At 47.3% G+C, this 25,141-nt stretch overlaps 3 protein-coding genes and 1 pseudogene across 9 annotated transcripts; 3 read left to right on the top strand and 1 right to left on the bottom strand.

Moving 5' to 3' along the window:
- LOC147225462 (uncharacterized) overlaps positions 1 to 1,718 on the top strand; it is a 2,826-nt pseudogene extending 1,108 nt beyond the window's left edge.
- A 6,977-nt stretch (positions 1,719 to 8,695) lies between these two features.
- snapc5 (small nuclear RNA activating complex, polypeptide 5) lies at positions 8,696 to 13,403 on the top strand. Its single transcript, XM_086163513.1, has 4 exons — positions 8,696 to 8,836; positions 9,217 to 9,407; positions 9,490 to 9,570; positions 12,831 to 13,403. The coding sequence occupies exons 2-4, from the start codon at positions 9,318 to 9,320 to the stop codon at positions 13,020 to 13,022; spliced, it is 363 nt and encodes a 120-aa protein (XP_086019639.1). The 5' UTR covers positions 8,696 to 8,836; positions 9,217 to 9,317; the 3' UTR covers positions 13,023 to 13,403.
- Positions 13,404 to 13,763: 360 nt separating this feature from the next.
- On the top strand, positions 13,764 to 19,148 carry lctlb (lactase-like b). Of its 7 annotated transcripts, none has more exons than XM_086163789.1 (16): positions 13,764 to 13,889; positions 14,015 to 14,079; positions 14,398 to 14,602; positions 15,202 to 15,362; positions 15,438 to 15,525; positions 15,615 to 15,724; positions 15,800 to 15,928; positions 16,001 to 16,096; positions 16,176 to 16,230; positions 16,294 to 16,455; positions 16,537 to 16,811; positions 17,376 to 17,502; positions 17,594 to 17,793; positions 17,971 to 18,034; positions 18,765 to 18,809; positions 19,009 to 19,148. In XM_086163789.1, exons 3-16 carry the CDS (start codon positions 14,476 to 14,478, stop codon positions 19,122 to 19,124), a joined length of 1,755 nt encoding a protein of 584 aa, XP_086019915.1. In that variant the 5' UTR covers positions 13,764 to 13,889; positions 14,015 to 14,079; positions 14,398 to 14,475; the 3' UTR covers positions 19,125 to 19,148. The 7 variants fall into 7 exon arrangements, 5 of the variants coding, with proteins under 5 accessions (XP_086019915.1, XP_086019914.1, XP_086019913.1 ...); XM_086163788.1 differs by having other exon boundaries at positions 14,015 to 14,133; XR_015107410.1 differs by lacking the exons at positions 13,764 to 13,889; positions 14,015 to 14,079 and adding an exon at positions 18,279 to 18,352 and having other exon boundaries at positions 14,176 to 14,602; positions 19,009 to 19,098.
- Positions 18,826 to 24,749, bottom strand: zwilch (zwilch kinetochore protein). The gene is made up of 18 exons (XM_086163786.1): positions 24,614 to 24,749; positions 24,465 to 24,507; positions 24,287 to 24,379; positions 23,823 to 23,983; positions 23,207 to 23,394; positions 23,023 to 23,102; positions 22,782 to 22,937; positions 22,164 to 22,235; positions 22,005 to 22,098; positions 21,830 to 21,879; positions 21,634 to 21,736; positions 21,445 to 21,524; positions 21,192 to 21,348; positions 20,406 to 20,434; positions 20,178 to 20,314; positions 20,013 to 20,108; positions 19,759 to 19,874; positions 18,826 to 19,675 (listed from the first exon to the last, which is right to left on the bottom strand). Exons 1-18 carry the CDS (start codon positions 24,661 to 24,663, stop codon positions 19,587 to 19,589), a joined length of 1,794 nt encoding a protein of 597 aa, XP_086019912.1. The 5' UTR covers positions 24,664 to 24,749; the 3' UTR covers positions 18,826 to 19,586.
- Between the last annotated feature and the right edge of the window lie 392 nt (positions 24,750 to 25,141).

The raw sequence follows: 25,141 nt of genomic DNA, 5'->3' as shown, positions 1-25,141 counted from the left end.
CAACAACTTCAGCATGAGGGCTTCTTCAGGATCAATTTCATCCAGCTGGCACAAGGTGGAGATTGGTATCATCACAGGGTGTACCATCTCTGTGACGCGATTCTCCCTGGCCATAAATATGCTCACCAAGTCTGCTGAGCCAGAGTGCAGAGGGCCCCTGATGAGCTCTGGACAACAACAGCCACCCATTAGGGAATTTATGGATGACCTAATAGTCACCTCAGAATCAGTTCCTGGATGTCGGTGGATTCTGAAGGGGCTGGAGAAAATGATGGTGTGGGCCCGAATGAGCTTCAAACCTGCAAAATCTAGGTCGATGGTGCTCAGGAAAGGGAAGGCAGAAGACAAGTTCCGCTTCAACATCACAGGTGCAGCTATCCCTACAATCTCAGAGAGGCCAGTCAAGAGTCTGGGCAAGATGTTTGATAGCTCTCTCAAAGATGCAGCATCCATCCAGACAGCTTGTGGTGAGTTGGATGTCTGGTTGAAGTCTGTGGACAAGTCCGGTCTACCTGGAAAATTCAAGGCTTGGGTCTACCAGCAAGGCATCCTCCCCAGGATCCTGTGGCCGCTCCTCATCTATGCCGTCCCACTCTCCACAGTAGAAACCCTAGAGAGGAAAGTCAGTAGCCACCTCTGGAGATGGCTGGGATTACCAAAGAGCCTGAGCAGCATTGCTCTCTATGGGCGCAAAAACAAACTGCAGCTGCCCTTCAAGTCCTTGGAGGAGGAGTTCAAGGTAACCAGAGCCAGAGAGGTGGTGCTGTACAGGGATTCCAGCGATCTGAAGGTGGCTAATGCTGGAATTCAGGTAAGGATGGGTAGAAAGTGGAAGGCAGAAGAGGCCGGACAAATAGGAGGAATCGAGATCTTGCAAGGTGGTGGGCATGAGACAGCAGGGAGCCTGGACAAGAGGGGTAAATGCGCTTGAGAGGAAAGTTACCTAGACAGAGATCTGGAAAGCTGAGCCTCATAGCATCAAATTTCTTGTCAAGGCAGTGTACAATGTGCTGCCCAGTCCATCGAACCTTCATACTTGAGGCTTAGCAGAGTTGCCAGCCTGCCCATTGTGTTCCAGGAGAGGCACCTTAGAACACGTCCTAAGCTGCTGCACCACGGCATTAGGAGAAGGGCGCTACCGATGGAGGCATGACCAAGTCCTGAGGACCATCGCTGAGGCACTCAGCACAGGGTTGGTTTGGGCAAAACAGTTCCTTCCTGCCAAGAACTCCATTGGCTTTGTCAGGGCTGGGGAGCAGGCGGCCACAGCTAAAAGACCACCAGCAGGCATCCTGACATCTGCAAGAGACTGGCAGCTGCTAGTGGACCTTGAAAAACAGCTTAAGTTCCCTAGCCATATTGCAACCACTACCCTCCGTCCTGACATTGTCCTTGTATCAGAGGCCACCAAGCAAGTGATAATGCTGGATTTGACCGTGCCGTGGGAAGACTGCCTGGAAGAGGCTTTGGAGAGGAAGCTCTCCAAGTACACGGGACTGGTCAATTAGTGCCAGCAAGCAGGATGGAGGGCAAAATGCCTTCCAGTGGAATTGGGCCGGAGGGGCTTTGCGGCCCGGTCCTATGCCAGCACTCTGGGTTGTTTGGGCATCATCGGGCAGCATAACAGAAGAGCCATCCGCAATACAACCAAAGCTGCAGAGAGGGCCTCAAGATGCCTGTGGCTCAAGAGAGGAGAGCCATGGAGTCATGGTAGCTAGCATGCTAACTGGACACAAGCCGGGGTCTGATCAGCCCTGGTTGGGTCACCGGGATGAGGGTGTGTGATGTTGAAAGACCCGAAACACCCAATGATTCCAGGAACATCACTGAGGACATGTCCATGTATGTTAGTATATGTATTTACACAGTGCAGCGCGGAAGAAGGGAAGAGCCCCCATTCGGTCTAAGGGCTTTGCATTCTCTCCAAGAGGAAAACTTAGAGAAACTTCAACAGACTTTATGGAGTATCAGGGCCTGGAAACTCAGAGGGGTACCAGGGCCATGGGGAGCTTTTATGGCCCTGGTAAACCCGATGCAGCAGAATTAAGAGCATAAAGGGAGGGGGGAAATACTCCCATTACTCACATGTATGTAGCGCTTCTCTAACCCTGTCATGAGGTCTGCGCCCAAGGTCGATAATTATTCCCCTTTTTGTTGTAAAATGTATTTACCCCTTCTTATCTTTTACTTCAAAGATCACAAAAAATACTACTTATAGACAACAAATCACCTACGCACTTTACAAAATTAGTTGTAATTTATTAAACAGAAATAAGAATACGTCAAAAAAATAAAAATGAAATTATGAACCTTGTTCACACCGGTTTCTCAAACCCAGAATCGGACAGGTACTAACAATCAAAAGAGGCTGTCACCCTGTGACTCACTGGCTCTTACTGTGTAAAATAAAACTTATGTGGTCATTACAGGATCAGAGGAAAATCAAATGAGAACGGTGTCACCTTTGTATAACACTTTAAATTGTGGGCCCACACCCACACACCAGCTGGTGATCAGATTAAAAAATTAAAGATAAATAAACCCCAGTTGCAGGCCTGATCGACTGAAGAACGTGGGAGCCAAAAAACGTACAGGCCCTTTAATTCGGTTGGTTGGAGAAAAATAACAGGCGAATTCGCCCTCTTTGAGCAGAGTCAGTGAACAAAATGAAGCAGAGTACTCACTCTTTGAGAAGAATCAATGTCAGCGTTCTTTACTTCATCTCCTGACAGTGCAGACTGGAGGAGTCGGCTGAGGCGACGGGCGGGAAGAGATGGTCGCCGTTTCCCTCGTCGCCAGAGGAGCTACCAAGCTTTTCCTGGTCGCCTGGAGCGCTATCTGGGCTGCCGTGGATTGTCGTCCGCGGTTAACGATCCAGTTAGCTTAGCCAGCTAACTAACAGGACGGCAAAGTCCTTCTTTGGCGTCCTCAGAGTTTGTTTTTTTCTTGTCGCGCCGCAGTCCAGTCACTGTAGCAGGTACAGTGTTTGACCGCTCGGCGCTTTAAATCAAGCAGAACCTGAACTTTTTCAGTCCAGAAAGTCCTGCAGCTGCAGCTCTCCTGCTCCTTCTCGTCTCTCCCTCACACCTCAACCTGGTTGCACCTAAACCTGGTTGCACCTCACCCTGCCTTACTCCCGCCCCCCAGCCAACTGGAAACAGAAACTGACGAGACGATTCAACGCCCAATCACAGGTTGCAAAAGAAACACTGCTAGTTCCATACTCCACCACAAGATACTTTGATTGGTACAAAACACCAACAACAAAAAAATATAATACAAATCTCTACAGCAAAATTACTTTTAACATGAGCAAAATTGTAGAATCTAAAAATACTGAAATTCCTTGAAACCAAAACAAAAATATATGATTAAAGAAATACCAAATTTCCCAGGGATTACATGTACAACTCTGGATCTCCAGGGGCTCCACGGCAACGTTCCGGGAATCCTCGTCTTAAGTCAGTGCATTATTGCCGGCCTGGAACCCCCCCATAACCCCCACCTTAACTCCCCCACTCATTCTCATGTGCATGTCGGGAGCTCCCGGAGCTCCACGTCGACATCCCGGGGATCCGTGTCCGGAGAAAGTGCATCATCGCTGGGCAAGTGCTGGAATCCCCCCCCCTTCCACACACACACACACACACACATACACACACACACACACGCGCGCGTTACTCCCATCTTAACTCCCGCACTCATTCTCATGTGCATGTCTGAAGCTCCCGGAGCTCCACGCCGATGAAAGTGCATCATCGCTGGGCAAGGGCTGGAATCTCCCCCCACGCGCATGCGCACACTCACGCACACAGGCGCTACGGCTCTAAACTCGTGCGATGAGCTATAATGAAGATAAGCATCTTTTAACAATACATTCATACATTTTCAAAGGGGGGAGGGACAAACCTCTTCTCTTTTTTTTCGCTGCGGTGTCCCCGTCGTCTGTCATCTTCCGGCCCCGGGAGTCTTTGCTCGTGTCGTATTTGATGGTGGATACGTCGGTGCCCCTGGTATTCCCGAACCGCGGGGCTTTGTTTAGGGCGGTCTTGACGGCTCGCGTCCCCGGTACTCTCCGTCCCGCCGTTCTCGTAGCGTGCACGTTGCCCGGCGGGAACCGCGAGGAGGTGAGGACCTGTATGGCTCCCAGCGGCGTTAACAAACCGCTGATGGATTCCACATTACCTGCCCTGGGCAACCCTTATCCTCATCCTCAGTCTTATACTAACCCCTAACCCTCGTGACTAAATTTACCCAAATATTTACTTGAACATTTTTAAAGAGTGCAGTTCAGACCTGCTCTACATGGAAAGTATCACGAGACACTTTGACGCTTTCTAAATAAAATCTGACTTGACATGACAAAAAACACTTTCTATTTATGTAGACAGCAAGTCAAACAAGGACCAGGAGTTTGGTCGTTCCACCGATTTGAATCTATTTCTGTACATGAACATTGTAGTATCATAGAATGTAAATCGTCCCTCCAGCCTGATATTGCCATTCGAATCCTTTTCTTGTTAATGTTGCCAAAAAGGAGCATTTGCGACAGGCTGGCTGAGCACCTGTATTTGATTCTTTAGCATGCAATATGGCCCAGAGAGGTGAACAAGATCAATGTTGTTGCATAAAAAGATATGAAAGTGGTTCCTGGACATTTTCTGATATAATGCTCACTACGACAGATAATGCAGATTCTGTTTACATTTGTTACAACCCATGTTTCCAGTCTATGAGATTAATTTCCTCTGACTGGTTGGTTGCACTGTATTCACATTGTCCATGGGCACCTTTGATTCATTTTCATGTTCCGCAAGGCTCGTCATGCAAAGACAAACATTGACCTCAAATGCAATCATTTTACGTAGGTCCACTTGAGCTGTGCTACAGCTATAATTTTTCCAAACTATTATAAGATTATACTTCTGTATGTGCTGCTGCTCCCTCATCTAGAAATCATTACTTGCGTATTGGAACTCAAGGACATGGCCACTGATTTTATCAAGTTTTTTTATTCAATGGAGATTAAGTAGTCCATGTTTCAAAAGTGTGTCATGACCTCCAAACTTTGATCTATTTTACAGCATTGTCTTTCATTTTGACCCAACCCCCTAAAAATACCCAAATTGTAAAGCAATACGGAGAAGCAGAAAGGGAATACCCTTCCAACCTAACATATCCAACCGCATCCAACTACACTGAACAGGAGGTATCCGGGGCTCTCTGGAACCGCCGGTCAGCAGTGAAAGACAAGCCAACAGATTTCATTGCGGCCCGTATATCCACTCACACACTAAACTTTCTAGCTCTAACAGAAACATGAATTACACTGGAAAACACAGCCACGCCGGCTGCCCTGTCCAATATGTACACCTTCACTCACATCCCCAGAGCAAATGAGCGTGGCAGTGGAACCGGCTTGTCAATCTGCCCAGAATGGAAATCCTCTCCTGTTTCCTTCCCACACTCTCTTCCATCCTCCTTTGAGTTCCATGCCGTCCCTGTCACACACCCAGTGAGACTCACTATTATAGGTGTGTACCGTCCACATAGGCCCTTAGGGGTATTTCTGGAGGAACTTGATGCACACATACAGTATCACACTTCCCCATTGATGATTCCGCTCTTCCTCTTCTTGGTGACTTCAACTGTGGGGAAAAGGACAAGCTAGAACCACAAGTTTCTCTTCTCTCCTCCTTTGACCTTCACTACCCTCCCTCCCCCCGACCCCTCCGGCCGGTCGTCAGCTTGACCTAATCTTCACAAGAAACTGCTCCCTGCTCCTTGATGACCTCTAAACCTTCCAATCACTCCTATCCACCTCGTCCTCCATTCTCTCAAAGGTGAGAGCCACCTTGTATTGCTCCAAAATTCAGTCCTCTGCATCTAATCCCAAGAAACTCTTTGAAACCTTCACTACACTTCTCCAACCTCCTCCTCCCCCATCCCTTCTGCCCGATGATTTCGCAAACTTCTTTTAAAAGAAAGTAAATGACATCAGATCCTCTTTGTCTCACAATCCAGCCAGCTCCACAGCCAATCACCCCTCCTCCTCCTCCCCACCCATCGCACCAGTCACTACCCTCCCCTCCCCCCGACCCCTCCTAACCCACCTCAGCCTACCCTACCCCACTTCACCCCTCTCTCTCCCCCTGAGGTCCTCAAACTCATAACATCCAGCCAGCTGACTACCTGCTCCCTCGAACCGGTCCCCTCCCCCCCTTACAATCCATAGCACCAGACCTTCTCCCCTTCCTGTCTCACCTCATCAACACGTCCCTGCAGACAGGTTGCTTTCCATCAGCCTTCAAGTCTATGAGGGTCACCCCTCTGCTCAAGAAACCAGCACTTGACCCATCTGACATCAAAAACTATAGACCCGTCTCCCAACTACCCTTTCTCTCAAAAACACTTGAGCGCGCAGTCTTTAACCAACTCCCTCACTACCTTCAGCAAAATAACCTCCTGGACCCTCTTCAATCAGGGTTCAAAGTAGGTCACTCGACAGAGACAATGCTCCTTGCAGTGTCACAATCGCTGCCGGAAGCAAGAGTGGCCTCTCTCTCGCTCCTGTCAGCCGCATTCGACACAGTCAACCACCAGATCCTTGTCTCCACCCTCAAGGGTCTGGGTGTCACAGGATCTGCACTCTCCCTTTTGGCCTCCTACCTGACAGGTCGCTCCTACCAGGTGACATGGCGGGGAGACGTGTCTGAACCACGCAAACTGTCTTCTACTGGTGGTCCACAACTTTCGGTTCTAGGTCCTCTCCTCTTGTCATTGTACACGACATCGCTCGGTTCTGTCATTTGCTCACAAGGCTTCTCTTACCACTGCTATGCCGAAGACACACAGCTGATCCTGTCCTTCCCTCCGTCAGACACACAGGTGGAAACCCCAATTACAGCTCGTCTGTCCGGCATCTCGGATTGGATGGCAACTAACCACCTGAAGGTCAACCTAGACAAGACCGAGCTGCTCTTTCTCCCGGGGAAAGGTTGTCCGCACAGAGACCTGGCCATCACCATCGATAACACCGCGGTAAGGCCAACCACAACTTGGTGTGGTCCTGGACAACCAACTGTCATTCTCAGCAAACGTCGCAGCAGTCACACGCTCCTGCAGATTCCTCATCTATAACACCAGGAAGATTTGCAGATTCCTCACGGAGGATACGGCGCAGATACTCATACAGGCTCTAGTCATCCCTTGTTTGGACTACTGCAACTCCCTCCTTGCTGGTGACCATCAGGCCTTTGGAGCTTATTCAGAGGCAGCCTGCCTGGTGTTCAACCGTCCCAAATTCTCCCACACAACTCCCCTTCTTATGTCCCTACACTGGCTCCTGGTAGCTGCCCGCATCAAGTTCAAGACCCTGGTGCTCGCCTACAGGGCAGTGAATGGGACAGCCCCCTCTTATCTTCAGAATATGGTCGGGCCACATGCCACCTCTTGGCGACCGTTCACCCCATCACTCAGAGCCCCTGGCTGCCGATCGAACCGGTCTCTTCTCGGTCTTGGTTCCTCAGTGGTGGAATGAACTCCCGAAAAAGGTCAGAACAGCGGGGTGGCTGCCAATCTTTCGCCGTGAGCTGAAGATGTACCTCTTCACCAAGCACTACCCTACTAATCGCACTCACAATAGTTTCATTGTGAGTCAGTTACTATAAGTGGCCACAAGATGTCACCAAATATCAACTACATGCCTGCTTTAGGTGTTCCTCGTATTCTTTGGTTTCATCGCTGAAAGTGACCAAAAAGTCAGTTACGGGGTGTGTTGATAGCTCAAAATAAAAATTCTAATCGCGCAGGTTGTGAAGGCACGTACGGAAAACCGTTATTGCATTCTGGAATTCCTTATTACGGACAGAGGATCTTTAGAAGGCTTTAGTGATTTGGTATAATGAATAATATTGTAATAATTTTTTAATGACCAATGGTGACAATGATAGAGCATGAACGTAAAGCATGAATGTGTTCATGGTTCACTACTTTCAGGGAAAACATTCCTAATTTACTATCAGAATGAATTAATAAAGTGCATTAAGAGGTCATGACAGCAGGAGTGTGTCAGCAGAGCAATGTGTCCTCACCAAAACATAGTTATGTGCACGGGCAGCTCAGGATGGGGAAGAATGGACCAAAAGAGCGTGCGCTGCATGCCAGAAACTGTCATACTTGACCGCAATAGAGGGCCTCGTGGAAAAATGCCTTGAATTTAGAGAAATGGATAATGACTCACTAGATGATAAACAAAAACAAGCAGGTACCGAGGGTTCTTTGGATGAAGGAGGTGTGTGTGTGTGCTGTGAACATGACAGCTTTTAAGATGCAGCCCCCGCTCTGAGGAAGCAAAACGATGTCAGGAGTCAGATCACGTCAGGCCAATGTGCAGGAGCAGCATCCCCTGAGAAGACCATAACAACTGTCAACGACCAATGAGAAGAAGACACCGAAAACTGTGCATTTCTATCTCTGTATTATAAAAACACTGGGTCAGGGAAACGTAGCTAGCCAGACTTCCTGAACTAAGACGTCAGCGGGTGGAGCTCTGTGTCTTTTCTGGATGCTGAGCTAGCCGGTAAAAACCATGCATGTCCTGTTTACACACAGACACACACACGGACGAACCAGGTCCACACGTGACTCTATAACTTCCTACGGCACCTGAACGCCCCAGTTCCAGAAGCGGATGTGACGACATTAACTGCAGGAAGTAAACTTTGGCTTCTGGCTATGCACTAACAGATAAACATTAGCCACATTACGTTGTGTATTGCTACATTTCGCCGTTGAGATGCGGTCAAAGGTGTGATTTCCACAAGCGAAAACACAGGTAATCGCCATCGTAAAAACGCTCGTCAGTCACTCAAGGGTCATTTTATCCACGGTTTTATCTCAATATTTGCCAATTTCCCCCATCCGAAGCGGAAACATATTCTTACTCGCATATTCTGTATCGGTTCATATTTGCCCCCCTGTCAAGAGTTGCGCGTCACAAAACGGGATAAATATTAGATTTCCTCTTACCTGCTGGGTGTGTTGACTGTACCCCGGCTTTCGGTGACGTCCAAGGGGCCCGGTGGATAAAGACCACGGGCGCCTGGATGAGTGCAGCTGAAGGGCTCTTCATACCGGATCCAGGTGTGCAGGTTGCGGCGCACAAACAACGAGACGGGCCGTCAGTTCCACTCCTCCTCCTCCTCCTGTCTGCAGAGGTTTCCTGCTGTTCCTGGCGGTTCTGCCGCTCCTGACGCCCAAGCCTCCGTCCCGTCACAGCGCTGAGGAATGGTGCTGGTGGACCGGAACCAGTAACGATGCTCAGCCGTCTGCAGGAGTTGAAGAAGGAAGAGGAAACTCTCCTCAAAATCAAAGTCATGTTACAAGATCAGCTGAACAGGCTGAAGGTGAGAGGAGGACACAAGTTATCGCTGTTTTTATTTTGTTGGTTGATTTGTTTGGTACCGATGCTGGATATTCTGTGTGCAGTTTGAGGAAGGGGCACTGAAATCAATCATCAACGCTCAGACAGAGGAAGGAACCTCTCACTGCTCTTCCCCAGATCCTGAGGTACCGCCATAACATGTGTGCAATAATCACCTTTTTTCTGGTTGTTAGTTTTTTATTTACCTACTTTACCCGCAAATCCTCAGGGCGGCACTGGGCCGTGTCTCTTCAAGCCTGCCTTGGGGGGGGTCGCAGGCCACTGTCTCCCTAAGCCGGTCCCAAGCCCGGATTAATGCAGAGGGTTGCGTCAGGAAGGGCATCCGGCGTGAAACTTTTGCCAAAACCAAACATGCAAGTCAACCATAACTATACCATACCGGATCGGTTGTTGACCGGGTTAACAACAACCGCCATTGGTACTGATGACCTACAGGGTACTAATGGAAATTGGGCTACTGTGGGTCGAAGAAGAGGAGGAGTGTGTGTTCAGAGAGAGAGGGGGATAGGACAGAGCCTGGTACTGAGAGGAGGGACTTTAAATATTGGGACTATGACAGGAAAAGGTAGAGAGTGGGTCACATGATGCAGAGAAGGAAGATAGATAAACTGTGTGTCCAGGTGACCAGGTAGAAAGGTAGTAAGGCTAGAAGCAGGCTTGAAGTTGTACTATTATGGTACTGACAAGAAGAGAAATGGCGTACGAGTTATCTTGAAGGAGGAGTTTGTAAGGAACGTCCTAGAGGTGAAAAGAATGTCAGATAGACTTGTGAGTCTGAAACTGGAAACTGAAGGTGTGATGCTCAATGTTGTTAGTGGCTATGAACCACAGGTGGGATGTGAATCTGAAGAGAAGGAGAAGTTCTGGAATGGGTTGGATGAAGTGATGCAGAATATTCCCAGAAATGAGAGAGCGCTAATTGGAGCAGACTTTAATGGACATGTTGGTGAAGGCAGTAGAGGGGATGAAGAAGTGATGGGCAGATTTGGTATCCAGGATAGGAATGCAGAGGGAAAGATGGTGGTAGATTTTGCAAAAAGAATGGAAATGGCTGTAGTGGATACCTTTTTCTAGAAAAAACAGTTACATAGGGTAACTTATAAGAGCGGAGGTAGGAGCACGCAGGTAGACTACATCTTGTATAGACGAGGTAACCTGAAAGAGATCAGTGACTGCAAAGTAGTTGTCGGTGAGAGTGTAGCCAGACAGCATAGGATGGTGGTTTGTAGGATGACTCTGGTGACAAGGAAGATGAAGAGGACAAAGGCAGAGCAGAGGACAAAATGGTGGAAGCTGAAAAGGGAGGAATGTTGCATGGTTTTCAGGGAGGAGTTGAGAAAGGTCCGGGTGATTAAGGACAGAGAGGGAAATGTATTAACAGATGCTAGAAGAGTGATGGGAAGATGGAAAGAGAACTTTGAAGAGCTGATGAATGTGGAAAATGAAAGAGAGGCAAGGGTAGAAGAGGTGACTATTGTAGACCACAAAGTAGCACAAATAAGTAAAAGTGAAGGGAGGAGGGCATTGAAGAGGATGATAAGTGGAAATGCAGTTAATCCTGATGATATACCTGCGGAGGTGCGGAAGTGTCTAGGAGAGGCAGCGGTAGATTTTCTGACTAGATTATTCAACAGGATCTTAGAGAGTGAGAAGATGCCTGAAGAATAGAGACGAAGTGTGATGGTGCCTATTTTTAAGAATAAAGGGGATGTGCAGATTTGTGGCAATTATAGCGGGATATAGTTGATGAGCCATACAATGAGTAAAGAGTAGTGGGAAATGGGAAAGAGTAGTGGAAACTAGACTGAGAGCAGGAGTCAGCATTTGTGAACAGCAGTATGGCTTCATGCCTAGGAAGAGTACTACAGATGCGGTATTAGCGTTGAGAATGCAAATAGAAAAGTACAGAGAAGGCCAGAGGGAGCTGCATTGTGTTTTTGTCGACCTGGAAAAAGTATATGACAGGGTGCCAAGAGAGGAGCTCTGGTGGTACGGTTTCCTGCAGGGGTAACAGAGAAGTTCAAGGAGGAGGTGCGACTCCATCAAGAATCAGCTCAAAGCCCCTTCTTGTTTGCAATGGTGATGGACAGGCTGGCAGATGAGGTTAGACAGGAATCCCCATGGACCATGATGTTTGCGGATGACATTGTGATCTGTAATGAGAGCAGAAAACAGGGAGAGGAAAATCTAGAGAGGTGGAGGTATGCTTTGGAAAGGAGAGGAATGAAAGTTATTTCCCGCAAGACAGAATATATGTATGTGAATGAGAGGAACTCAGGTGGAACGGTGAGGCTACAGGGAGTGGAGATCAAGAAGCTGGAGGATTTCAGGTTCTTAGGGTCAACAGTCCAGAGCAACGGAGAGTGTGAAAAAGAGGTGAAGAGATGGGTCCAAGCAGGTTGGAATGGGTGGAGAAAAGTGTCAGGGGTACCAAGAGATAGAAGACTATCGTCCACAATAAAAGGAAAGGTGTACAAGACAGTGGTGAGACCAGCGATGCTGTATGGACTGGAAACTGTTACAATGATGAAAAGACAGCAGGCAGAACTAGAGGTTGCAGAGATGAAGATGTTGAGGTAAACGGATCCTGGAATTGGAGCTGCCAGGCAAGAGGTCTTGAGGAAGACCAAAGAGAAGATTTGTGGACGTAGTGAGAGAGGATATGAAGGTAGTTGGTGTGTGAGAGAGGAGGATACAGAGAATAGAGTTAGATGGAGAAAGTTGATTCGCTGTGGCGACCCCTGAAGGGAAAAGACGAAAAACGAAAAAGACTTTACCCACAAATGTTTGGGGGCGGCGTGGCGCAGGAGGCAGAGCAATTGTCTGTGTAACCGAACATTCCTGGTTGGATTGCCGGCTCCTCCTAGTGTGTCCAAGTGTTGTTGAGCAAGACACTGAAGCACGAACTGCTCCCCTGACAGCCTACTGCTCATGGTTCGTCCAAGAGGGCTTATTGCAGAGATCCAATTTACCCAAGAGGGATTAACAAAGTATAATTATGAGCATTTCTGCGTTAGCATTTGACTGTCAATGTGATCCATAACAGAACCTTTGAAAACAGCACAAGGATCCCAAAGCCATGTAAGCTCTGAAAACAATAAACAATTATTGCAATTGCTTTTTCTCACTCAGATGAAACCATTGCAGAATTTCAATTTGAATGGTACAATGTTTAATTAAAGAAAAATAGGTTAACTGCAGCTCCTATTGAGACTGACTGCTTCTCTGCCTCTCACCAGTCCTGGAAAATGTCCTGTTTATATCATGTTGTATGAGTAAATATTTTTGTTCGTATAAATCACGATTACTGAACACACCCCGTCTTTGTCGTCCCTTTGAGGTTCTGCGTTTTGGCTCACCTCTGCCTTTGTCCGCTTCCTCCCAGGTTCACATCAACCTCGACGACGAGAGCAAGATCAATCGCACCAAACTGCTGCTGAATGCCGCCGTGGATTACGACATGGAGGAGGAGGACGAGGAGGAAGAGGAGGAAGAGGACGAGGAGGAAGAGGACGTCGAGGAGGACAACGAGCTTGAGTTTGCACCCGATGGGGAAGAGGAAGAGGATGATTACTGAGATTCTTAGTTAGTTTCCTCCATGGCTAGCAGAGCGTCAGTATTTGCACCGTCGTTTGAGATAGATGTTTATTTGTTCATCTGTTTTTGTTTTGTTTTTTACTTTTCACATATGAAGTTTAAATTATTCGAACGGAGTGTGTCGTAGCCGTATTGCCATGTGTTCTCGTGTGTCTTGACAAAAGGCACGTGTGTCGTTGAAATGTGAATTCTTGTAGGATTCGTGACACTAAAGTAGGACAGCATTATTTGGTTTGAGTCGAAGACAGAAGGTTCAGCTGGGAGTCAGAAGTCGGGTGTTGAGACGTTCCTGTTAGCATGAAAATGTATGGCTGGGCCATATGAGACATTGCAAGCACAAAATAAACATTTTCTTTGCATAGCTCCTTTTGTTGGTGTGTTTATGCTGACCGCTTCATTCTACATTTAAACACCAGCAGCTGCTCCCGTCACAAATGTTATTTTCTTCTCTGAAAGGTTAAATCTTCAGGGCAGCCAAAGCCGTGCTGCGCGTCCTCCCCAGATATCCAGCCAAGGTAATACCGGTGTGAAATGATTGTCCCAAACTGACTCAGGTGAATGGGTAGTGCAGTGCAAACACTTTCTGCTTGGCAAAACCATTCAGCATTTTTCTAAATGGCTAAAAACAAAGCGGCGAGCCTCAACAATAAAGGCAGCTTTCAAAACGTGCAGTGGGGACAGCTCTGGAGAAGGGCGGTGCCACGACCGGCGCCCCACAATAGGGACCGCATCGCTGGACGGACGCGGCTTTCGACACCGACCGCTGTCGCAGGAGGGCAGCCGTTGGCAGGGGGTGAGGGGGGCACAGAGCGCACCTGAAACCAATGATCTCGTCATAGGCGCACAGGTAACGGCATAAAAAAACCCCTTCTTAAGAGGTGATTTACAGGAAAATGTCATGAAAACACAAAATGCACAATGCAGTTCATATAACAAACTAGCCCCATCATTAACCTGTACTTTAAATTTCAGAAGACACGGTGTAGTCAGTGCGTACCGGCTCTAAAAACGGCTGACGTGATGGAACATCTGGAAAGGTCAGCGAACGCGGGCGAGGCCGTGTGAGGTCTCACTCTCACAGTCCCCATCACGTGAGCGCGGACCGTAAATATATCAACCTCTGCGACGTGGACTTTGCTTACAGATGTCAAATGATAGTTGTTTGAGTTGTGTCTGCCTCAGCGGGATGAGCTCACACTCCATTGACTCTGAATAGAGGCTCTGGCTCTGCTCGGGGGATGCGGGACCCCCTTGTTGTCCATCACACTCGGTGCTTCCACCGGCTGATAGGAGATCAGCCCGACTTTACTCGCCGCTGGTTTTGTCACATTTTCTGACTTTTTTTGAACTCCTAGCACATTCGTATATGCGCGGCGTCGGCGCAGGAACGGGGCAGAAGCGGATGTCAGCGGTGCTGCGGGCTCAGGGATACCATGCTGCTTCGCCGTGCGTTCAGTGCGTGCCATGTGCTTATGTTGGTGCTGTGTCTGTCTGCGACTGAGGACTTCGACTGGACAAAGAACCACCACAGCTCCTTCTATTATGGCTCTTTTCCAGCTGGTAGGAATCTCAAGTACTTAGTTACACTACCCATCACATTACCCTGTCCTTGACCTCACCGGTGCCTTGTCGTTTGTCAAATATTCTTTGACTATGAACTCGACGGTGTCGGGGAAACGCGAGAAAACTCTTCTTCTTTTTCTTCTCTTTTGGGCTTCTCCCTTCGGGGTCACCACAGCCAGCCCTATTCTCTGTATCCTCCTCCCTCATTCCACCTACCTTCATATCCTCTCTCACCACATCCATCAATCTTCTTTATCTCCTTTCTCACTATGTCCATAAATCTTCTCTGATAACGACTGCAAATAAAATCAAACTAAATCCAGGATAGGTGCAAGAAGTGTACATCTGCATGCTAACATGGCACTGCGCTCCGGACCTAAGTCAAAGTCAACTTTATTGTTAATTTCTTCGCTTGTACTGGACATGCAGATGTTTCTCACAATTCCACGGTGACACGAAAACGAACCGCAAATAGCAATAATGGATTTGGGCATCTTTGAGTGCACGAGTAATAAACAAGTGACGCATGCAGCGTCATACGACACCCAGCGCAGGGGCTGATAGTTGAACTAAGACACGACTCGTACATTTACCAGGATTTTCGTGGGGTGCCGGCAGTTCAGCCTATCAGACAGAAGGAGCCTGGGACAAAGATGGAAAGGGACTGAGCATCTGGGACGTCTTCAGCCACAAGAAGGGCAAGATCCTCCAGAATGAGACAGGGGACTCCTCCTGCGAGGGCTACTACAAGGTCAAGGTGGGTAGCAGGGGTGGGCGGGGTGGAGGCAGTGGAGGGCAGATATAAATGTTTCCCCCTGTTGTGTCCCCGCAGGACGACGTGTCCCTCATAAAGGAGCTGAAGCTCAACCACTACCGTTTCTCCATCTCCTGGCCCAGACTGATCCCCACCGGCATCCGCTGTGAGTGATCCGCCGCCCTGTCTCCTTTCTTTACGCTTAAAATCCCACGCTTGACGACGGCCTCACGTCCGAACCTACTCCATCCCCAGCGGATCACATCAACGAGAAAGGGATCCGTTACTACGACCAACTGATCGACCAACTGCTGGAGAACAAGATCACCCCCATTGTGACCCTCTACCATTGGGACCTTCCACAGGTCGCGGCGCAACTTTGACCCACCAGATCTGGGCAGATCCTTCATCATGTCCCGTTTTTGGGTGATCATTTCTAGGTTCTGCAAGAGAAATACGGCGGATGGCAAAATATAAGCATGGTCAATCACTTCAATGAATTCGCCAACCTGTGCTTTGAGAGATACGGCAACCGGGTGAAGTACTGGATCACCTTCAACAACCCCTGGGTATGAATGGCTGTAAACTCACAGTTTGATTTTGAGAAGAAAAGAAAAGGGGTTTTAAATTCTCGGTTCCAGTCTGTGGCGGTGGAAGGCTACGAGACGGGCGAGCACGCTCCTGGGCTGAAGCTGAGAGGAAGCGGCGCCTACAGAGCTGCCCATCACATCATCAAGGTAGGGAAAACCCCAGCGTTTTTTGAGTAGACGACCAGGCACTCCGGATCGTAACCCCTGCTCCTGGTGTTTCTTACAGGCCCACGCCAAAGTCTGGCACACTTATGACTCCCAGTGGAGGGCAAAGCAGAAAGGTAAGCTCTTTTAGAAGACGCTATTTCGTGTTTTTTGATAAACCTGAATCTCCACGTCTGCAGGCCTGGTGGGCATCTCATTGTCCGGTGACTGGGGCGAGCCCGTGGACATCAGCAACCAGAAAGACATCGAGGCGGCCGAGAGATACGTCCAGTTCTACCTGGGCTGGTTCGCCACGCCCATCATTTACGGAGACTACCCTCAAGTGATGAAGGACTTCATCGGTATGTTGAATCTTACACTTTGTCAGAAAGGCTGAGGCTGAGCTGCCATTAAAGCCAGTGTCGATGCCAATGTGTGCGAAGGGAGGAAAAGCGCTCAGCAGGGTCTCGGAAACTCCCGACTGCCGTCGTTCTCGCCCCAAGAGAAGAGCTATATCAAGGGCACGTGCGATTTCCTGGGCATCGGACACTTCACCACCCGCTACATCACCCAGAAGAGCAACCCGGCGAGCCGCGGCAGCAGCTACTTCACCGACCGCGACCTGGCCGAGCTGGTGGACCCGCAGTGGCCGGACCCCGGGTCGGAGTGGCTTTACTCGGTGCCATGGGGTTTCAGGCGTCTCCTGAACTTTGTAAAGGTGACTGATTCCTAGCGCTGGGCTCTCACATGAACACTACTCAACCAATCGAAAATCATCCAACGTCAGACTTTGAATGGTTTTAAATATGGCACCAAACGAATGTAATAATAATAAAATATCCTTTATTAATCCCCGTGGGGAAATTGGTTCTCTGCAATGAAGCAATCGTGGATGAACCATGAGCTGTAGGCTGCATGGGGAGCAGTGAGGGCTTCGGTGTCTTGCTCAACGACACTTTGGCACACTCGGAGGAGCCGGGAATCCAACCAGGAATGTTCGGTTCCAAAGACGGTTGCTCGACCTCCTGCACCTCGACTGATTTTTGGGTGGCCGTGCCTCCAATTAGAAGGTTGGTGGCTCCATTCCCAGTGTGTCCTTGGGCAAGACACCGAACCTCCCAGTTGCCCCCAATAGTTTGGTTAGCACCTCTGCTCACATTGGCCAATTTATCGCTATCCCATTTCTTTCGATGCATCGATCTTGGTATCGGCTCCGTAAGTCCGTTCGGGTGTCATCGGGCTTAAAGGACCGCGCATCACGTCTGACTCCTTCTCCGCCCAGACTCAGTACGGAAACCCCATGATTTACGTGACGGAGAACGGAGTTTCGGAGAAGATTCTGTGCACTGAGCTGTGCGACGACTGGCGGATACAGTACTACAAAGACTACATCAACGAGATGCTGAAAGGTGAGTCACCTGGGCGAGGATTTGCATTGGGTGGCGTCGAAATGGCAGCGGTCGTTCGTGCGGTCACTGTGGCCCCATGGTTTCCCTGCAGCGATCAAGGACGGGGTCAACGTGAAAGGCTACACTGCCTGGTCCCTGTTGGACAAGTTCGAGTGGGACGAGGGCTACTCGGAGAGGTTCGGCCTCTACTACGTGGACTTCCGGAACAAGAACAAGCCCCGCTACCCAAAGGCCTCGGTGCAGTTCTACAAACGCATCATCAGCTCCAATGGGTTCCCCAGTCAGAGAGAGGTGGGGGCTCTGATCATGGATTTTTAAATCACTAACGCAACCTGCTAAGGCACAGCTTTTCTGTTAGCGCCCCAACCTAAGGCCAGGGAATCTATGCTAAAACATTTCAGGATTAAGAAGTTGTACTTCTTTGGACATGTCCGAGTCCTTTTGACACGGCTATTTTTAACACCCCAGGTAGAAAACTGGAGAAGGAAGGCCATTGAAACCTGCTCTTCCAGCAACCAGCTCCTCGCCGCAGGTGAGCGCCCCCCCCCCCTCCCCTTCCAATCTACCAGCCTGTTAGTGATCAGGCGTGAACAACTAGCTGGGGTAAACAAATAAAGATTCTAACCTAAACATCCTAAAAGCTCCTGACAGGAAAAAAAATCTGACTGAATGTGTTGATGCAGCCTCAGAACACACACCAGCGCTGAAAAACAAACAAAAAACAAAATTAAATTGCAACTGAATATCTGAGATATCTTCTTTGTTTGCCCCTCCAGCTAGAAGAAAATCCAAGGAACATGCAGAAATGCCAAAGGTTTGGCCAGTGCATGATGAAGTTTAGAGCGTCAGGGTACACGCCTTCAGTTACCCACTTCCTCCTTTTCTTTTTCTTTTTTTTTTTTTTTTGCGGTTGTGTGGTTTCAGACTAACCGTGCGAGCTACCATCACCTTAACTTTTGGCTTGAGTCTTACTTGCAGGCAGTAACGGCCCTCAGCGGGACGTCTTGTCTCAGTCCTGGGCTCTTGGCCGCGGGGGTATTTCACAAGGCAGGATTGCACATTTGATCTATTAATGGAGAGAAACACCACTATTGTGTATAACTTTTTTATTTTATTTTGGTGGGTGTTAATCATAAATTCTAAGTTGGTTTTGTTTTGCGCAGCAAGCGCTGCTATCTGAAATACCCCCACATGGATGTATGCAGTTCTCAAAGGGTTAAAATGCCGCCAATCAACTGAGTCATTTCTCTCTTTCCTATCAGAGGAACAGCGGAGTACTGCTGCCAATATTCTAAGACTTATCCATGGTAAGGAATCCCTCATGCTCGCTGTTAATAAGATCGTCTACTGTTGAATTAAAAAAATAATAAAGAAAAAAAAATAGAAAAATATCCATACATTAACCCTTTGAGTGCTTTGCTTGAGCATCAAGCCACGCTTTTTGAGCAGAGTCTGAATTATAATATACTGTTAGTAAGTTTATGAATTGTGTGTGTGCGCTTGCAGACCCTTTGACCAGCCACATGGAGATGGTCACCGAGATCGTTGTTCCCACTGTGTGCACGCTTTCTATTTTGCTCAGTGCCATCTTCCTCATGTTCCTGCTGCGGAGGCGGAACTAGAAAAAGGAGCTCTCTCCGGGGCTTGTTTATCTTCACACACACACACACACACACACACACACACACACACACAATTGTGCAAATTAAACAAAACTTTAAAAGGAAAATGTGTAGATATAAAGTATCTGGACAGGATTCAAAGAGTTTTGGATTAATTGTGAGGTTTGCTGTAATGGCTGATGCGTTGAAACATCTCCCATGGCTTCTCATTAAATACTGCTGTGAAACATCACCGCTGTATGTGGTCTCCTTTCTCCAGTTGGTTCGAAGCCATTTTACAGAAATGTTTTTTTTCATCCCAAACAGAAGAGCTTGGGCGAGCGATCGCGGGGGGGGGGGACCCACAGCGAAAAGGGTATCGGAGGCTGAATGCTCGTGTGTCTTTAAGGTTTCTGTGCACCCGCCTGTTCTCCTGGACGGTGGTGAAGGTTCTGCTTGAGAGAGGAAGTAGCGACGCTGTGTTCAGGTGAGGCTGACTAGGCTGCAGCACACCATGGTGGAGAAGAAAGGGAGCTCCTCGCTCTCCCCATTGGCAGTTTCATTAGGGGAATCTGGAGGTCACACAGCAGGAGGTGGGGATCACAGTGGCAGAAGATGTTTGTACGTGTGTGTGTGTGTGTGATGCAGCACGTACCAGTTTCAAAGCTGACATGGTCCACCAGGGGTTTGTCACTGAGATGTAAACACGTCCTGACCTCGCGAGGGCCGTGTCCACTGGACACCTCCAACCCCCACGTGAGCGGGTGTTCTCTGTGGAACACACATTTATCTATTTTAAATCCAAAGCTGGCTCAACAGGTAGATTTTTTTATTTCTCTCTTTATTAAAAGGGGTTTTGAAGGGTTTTTTTCTCCGTCTATGGCAAAGGTAGAAAGAAAAGTCTCCTACTTCTGGTAGAAATGGCTGATGAGGGCAGGTTTGATCTGGAGCTTGAACTCGTGCTGTTCGTCATAGAGCTGGGTTTTGTAGTGCTGCAGACACGACCTGTGGGAGCGGGGAGAATGTGACGCCATCTATCCAGGACAGACACACGTGTGCGGCGACTTCACGTACTGCGTGAGAAGGAACAGTCGGTCGTACGGCAAGCCGAGGAACACGCTGCAGGTCATGATGATCTCCAGCAGATGGTGCAGTTTTCTCAGCCGGACCACCTGCTCCTGCAGGTCCACCTCGGTGCTCAGGAAGTAGCACTGCGGAGGGAAAGTGTGTCATCGCAAAAAGGAAAAAAAAAAAAATCCCCTTGAATTTTATTTTCGACTCTGAAACAGGCTCTGAGCTCACCAGGTGGTTGAGAGTGGTCAGTTCTTCGCCTGGGGGATGAATCGATGCATTCATTTTATAATCGACATATGAATTTTATAATTGCAAATTACACCGCTAGTGTGAACCCAGCTAGAGTGGAAATAATTACCGTATTTTCTGGACTATAAGTTGCTCCGCGGTATAAGTCACACCAGCCAAAAAAATTATGCATTATTAAAAAGAAAAAAAAACATAGAAATTGCACTTTTGGGGGGGGGGGGGGGGGGTTATTTTATAAAATCAGTGAAGTCTCTCGCTGACTCCAAACATTCTTTCCGTTGCTCAATTATAAGAATTACTAATTAACGCTTTTGGCTGCAAATATCACTTCTTGCAGCTTGTAATCTGCAGAATATGATTTTCTTTTGGTGGACATTTGTGTTCAGTCATTTTCAGTTGCCTTTATAAGTTGATGTTTAAATTTTCAGTGGTACAGGAGTAATAGGAGTGGCAGATAATGGCACACAATGGCACATGTTCTCAAGGCTGTCAGGGTGAAAATAATGAATGTGAAATTACCGTCTATATTTTAATTTATAAGTCACAGAACAAGCCATACCATAAAAAAGTGCAACTTGTAGTCTGAAAAATACTATAATAAATAATTATAAAAATAAATTATTAAAGAAAATTACGAAAAAATAAATTAAAAAATACAAATTTCTACAAATGAATGCGCTTGCTCAATCACATCGCTTCCAATATTCCAGTTATAAACACACTCCAGTGTGAAGTGTAAATTTATCACTAGAGCTGAGAGGTTACCAATCAGGTAGTTAATGTAGTCCTTCCTCATCTTGTCCAAACCCATCTCCAGCAGCATGTGGATGGGGGTGACCCCCGTCAGGGACACGTGGCCCATCTGCTGGTGGTAGGACTGTAGAATGAGTTTGCTGAGGGAGCTGCTGCTGTCCCTGTGAATCTGATGGACGTGAAAAGATAGTAAATACATTATAGAATCTAAAAAAAAAAAATGAAACCAATCTTTTTTTCTGTCAGAGATAGCGTCACTCCTCACCCAGGGTTTGATGTGACCGTATTTCAGGGCTGTGATCACTAACTTCAAACAGTCTCCGACATCCTGATATGAAGTCACGCCTGCAGTGAAAAATTGTAAAAAAAAAAAAAAAAAACCACTCAAAATTCCTGCCCAACGACGTGGAATCATATGGATTGTCATCTGTGTTGTGGGGAAAGCCCGACTCACTCTTCCTCATCCGAACCCACAGCTGCTCCACAAAATCCAGATCGCCGCGCTCCAGGAGAGAGTTGAAAATGGGGGCGTCCGACTCGGACTTCTGCTTCACTTCCTTTTCAGAGGGAGAGGAGAGGCAGACAGAGCGAAGGGTCAAACCCTGATGTTCTGAGAGGAATGTGGTGGTTAATTCATGAAAGTGTCTCACCTCTGTCTTGGACGCCTGATCCTGCAGAGTGCTGGAAGTGTTCTGAAGCTCTGAGAGAAAAATAGCAAAGAAAGTAATAATAATAATCTGTTGATCCATCCTCTAATATTAGCTCCGCATTCTAAAAACCTCAACTGTTCAATGCAAACATGCATGAGTTGAACTAAACTGATACCTTCCAGGTAGGCCTTGATCAGATTTACCGCCGGCGTGCTTTCCAAAGGGGCCAACCACTCAGTCTCACCAGTCCTTAAGCCGTCAGCGAGTGTCTGAAAGAAGAGAAATTGATAAGTTGCATGCCAGCACTCCAGTCCGAGCCTGTGGGGATGCAAACCTGAAGGAACTCCAGCTCTCTGTACATCCCGAACATCGGGCTCCTCATGTCCCCGCTGGCAACCTTGATATTCTGCAGGTACAAAAGCAAGAGCAGAGCAAGGATTTAAAAAAAAGATTTAGAATTAAAGCCTTTGTGAGGGAGGAATACAGTAGCAGAACTTGCTTTCAAAGTAGTTTTGTAATTCAAAAACCTTTAAACAAAAGTCAGAGATGAACTCTTACCTATCAGCAGATATGTAGGTTTTTGTCCACATTTAAACTGTTTTATTTAAACATTTAAAGCATTGATTGGTACATAACAAATACAGAGATCTGAAAACGGAAATGACTAATCCTTGTTTAGGAAATGACAAAATACAGAGACACACAACCATTCACTCTGTCATTCACATGTCTGGGTAATTTAATGAACCGCCTGCATGTTTTTGAACTGGGAAAGGAAACAGGAAAACCTGGGGGAAGCCCATGCAGACACCAGGAATACACGGTGACTCCAGAGAGAAAGGTTCTTGTCAGAATCCAACTAAGTGCCTTCTTGCTGTGAGGCGGATGGGCTACCACTGCGCCGACCCAAGGTGAAGTAATAATTAGTTTATCTTCTCCGCCTGTTGCTCACCAGCGTGGCGGAGGCGGAGAGGGGCGGGGTCTCCAGGATGCTCTCCACGTGACTCCACCTCAGGTCCACCGTCACAATGCTCTCCGACTCGATCATGGTATTTTCGACAACGGTGGAGCCGAACAAGCTGAACCGGGCGCTGCCTTTCATCGTCATCTACGACGTCAGCAAACGTCCGGTCAGAGTGGAGGCCAGATATTCTTTAGACAGGCGAGTCAAAGTAAGGAGGAAAGTCACTCACTGGCATGGAGTGATGCCTGTTCCTGTGCTCTTGTTTGACGTTGTCCAAAGTCATCAGAGTGTTTTTATCCACAGTTGGGCCTAACATTTAGAGGAGAACAAAAGTATTAGAAAAAAAAAAAAGACACAAACGCACGCGCATGCCAGTGCTGATGTTTTACGTCTGAAAAACATTGCAAGAGTACCTTTGCAAGTAACAGAGTACAACTTGACTCCTGACACTTGATTGCTGATACAGACGGTTTCAGCACCAAACCAGGCTGTTTTTGCTGGATCAGACATGTCACAGCGGACCCACAGGGGGTGCAGGGCAGGTCTGTCCACGGCAGAGACACTTGCATTTACAGTTAATGTGTACCACGACAACAACTGCCTAATAAATGGAGAGAGAAAAAAAAAAAGGATCCTGAGAAACAGTGTGCATGTCACATCGCTTACTCAAGGATTCTAAACGTTAACTGTTGTTACAGAGGACAGGGATATTTAGAGATAGCAGCTCTCAGGTTCAGTGAAATCAAAAGTAGACAAAAACAACCTTAAAAAGCAGGATACAGGACACAACAGTAGAGATATAAGTCAGAAAAAATTTAAATATAGAAGAATAAATATATGAATATATAGAAAGAAAAGGTACAGAGGTAAAAAAGTGAAACGTGAAAAAAAGGGTTAACTGAACTGTACTGTATGAGAGGTTCAAATGTTCGGGGGTTTGCTCAATTATTAAAATAATTTCTTATCATTATAGTCCTTTGAGCTGTGGTTTCATTGAGATGAGATGTCTAATTCTGCTGCAATACTAACATTGCTGTCCGGGTTGTGAGTGGCTCTGGTCCTGCTTCTGTCTTGACCAAACAGGGGTATTCTGCATCATCATCATCATCATCATCATCATCATGGTTGTCCTCATCATAGGATTTGGAAATACTTGGGATTTGCTCATCGGAATCACTTCTCTTTAAAACCTTGGACGTTTAAGGGGCAGAAAAGATACTGATTGGGAGTTGGCAAAAGTTGCTCATGAGTCAGTCGTGGTGTACATGCACACTGGTAGTGTTTGAGATCACTTAATTTTCAGGACATCATTTCCTAATGAATATTAGCATCCTATTTAACACCTACACGTCGAACGCATACTTGATAGCTTGATAACAAAATCTGCATGTTAAATATATTCAACTTGGGGGCCTCAGTGCATGTAGTTCAAAGGTATAATGCACTTGTCCGGAAGGAAAACTGAAGGCATTCTAAAAGTTCACTATACTCACAGGTTTTTCACAGATGAAGACGGTCTGGCCTCCGCAGCACATATTTAGAATCGGTATTTCATCGCAGTTCGTCTTCACTATACTGATGTGCTCCTGAAACCCGAGACAACAGCGTCCACAGAGTTCTAGAAGTAGTTGATTTAACTGTCAAAGTTTGTTTCTCATAAAGCGAGGTTACCTCATACGTGCACGAATCCTTGCTTTTCTCTTCTTGGAGGTCCCTGGCAAAACGACAACAGCAGGATGCTAACTTAAAACAGGCTAAGTACTAGCAAAACTTAATGAGGGATATATCCATGTATTTTAACTTTGTAACATCAAACTCACCGGAGTGCATGACAGAAATCCTTGGCTTTGGATAGCACCTTAATACTCATCGTGATGTTTACTAACTTATCAAAAAAGTTATTTCTTTGAGCGAACAATAAGTTTTATCGCTGTCAAGCCGAAGCGAAAACCAAGAAGAGCCGGTGTTGTGAATTTGACAATCCCGCGCTCCTGGAGCTGTGACGTCACTAGTCTCGTTCTTCTTCGTCGAATCCTGCTGTTTTTTTGTGACGAATTTGTGCAACAGCGCCACCGTGTGGACAAGATCACACATTCCTTTTCAAAGGTAACATTTTAGCAGTTTTACTATTCCTTGGGTGTGTTAATATGACACAATAATGTGTGCTCAAAAACTGATATTTGAACATCAGCTATAACTATGTTTAAGATACAAAGTAGTTCGGCCTCCAAGTATACGTTCGCCAACCAGGAGTGAAGAAGTAGTCCGCGTTGAAATAACGAAATTTGAAATGATCATGCTCGGCTTGGGAACCGCATTCAGATGTAGCATCAAACATGTGCTGTAAG

This window comes from Fistularia commersonii, chromosome 17 (assembly GCF_037954325.1).
Source record: "Fistularia commersonii isolate RoL2024-O1a breed Wild chromosome 17, RoL_Fcom_v1.0, whole genome shotgun sequence".
Lineage (NCBI taxonomy): Eukaryota > Metazoa > Chordata > Actinopteri > Syngnathiformes > Fistulariidae > Fistularia > Fistularia commersonii.
Note: the sequence above shows the minus strand (reverse complement) of the source record. Positions and strands in the feature narration are given on the sequence as shown.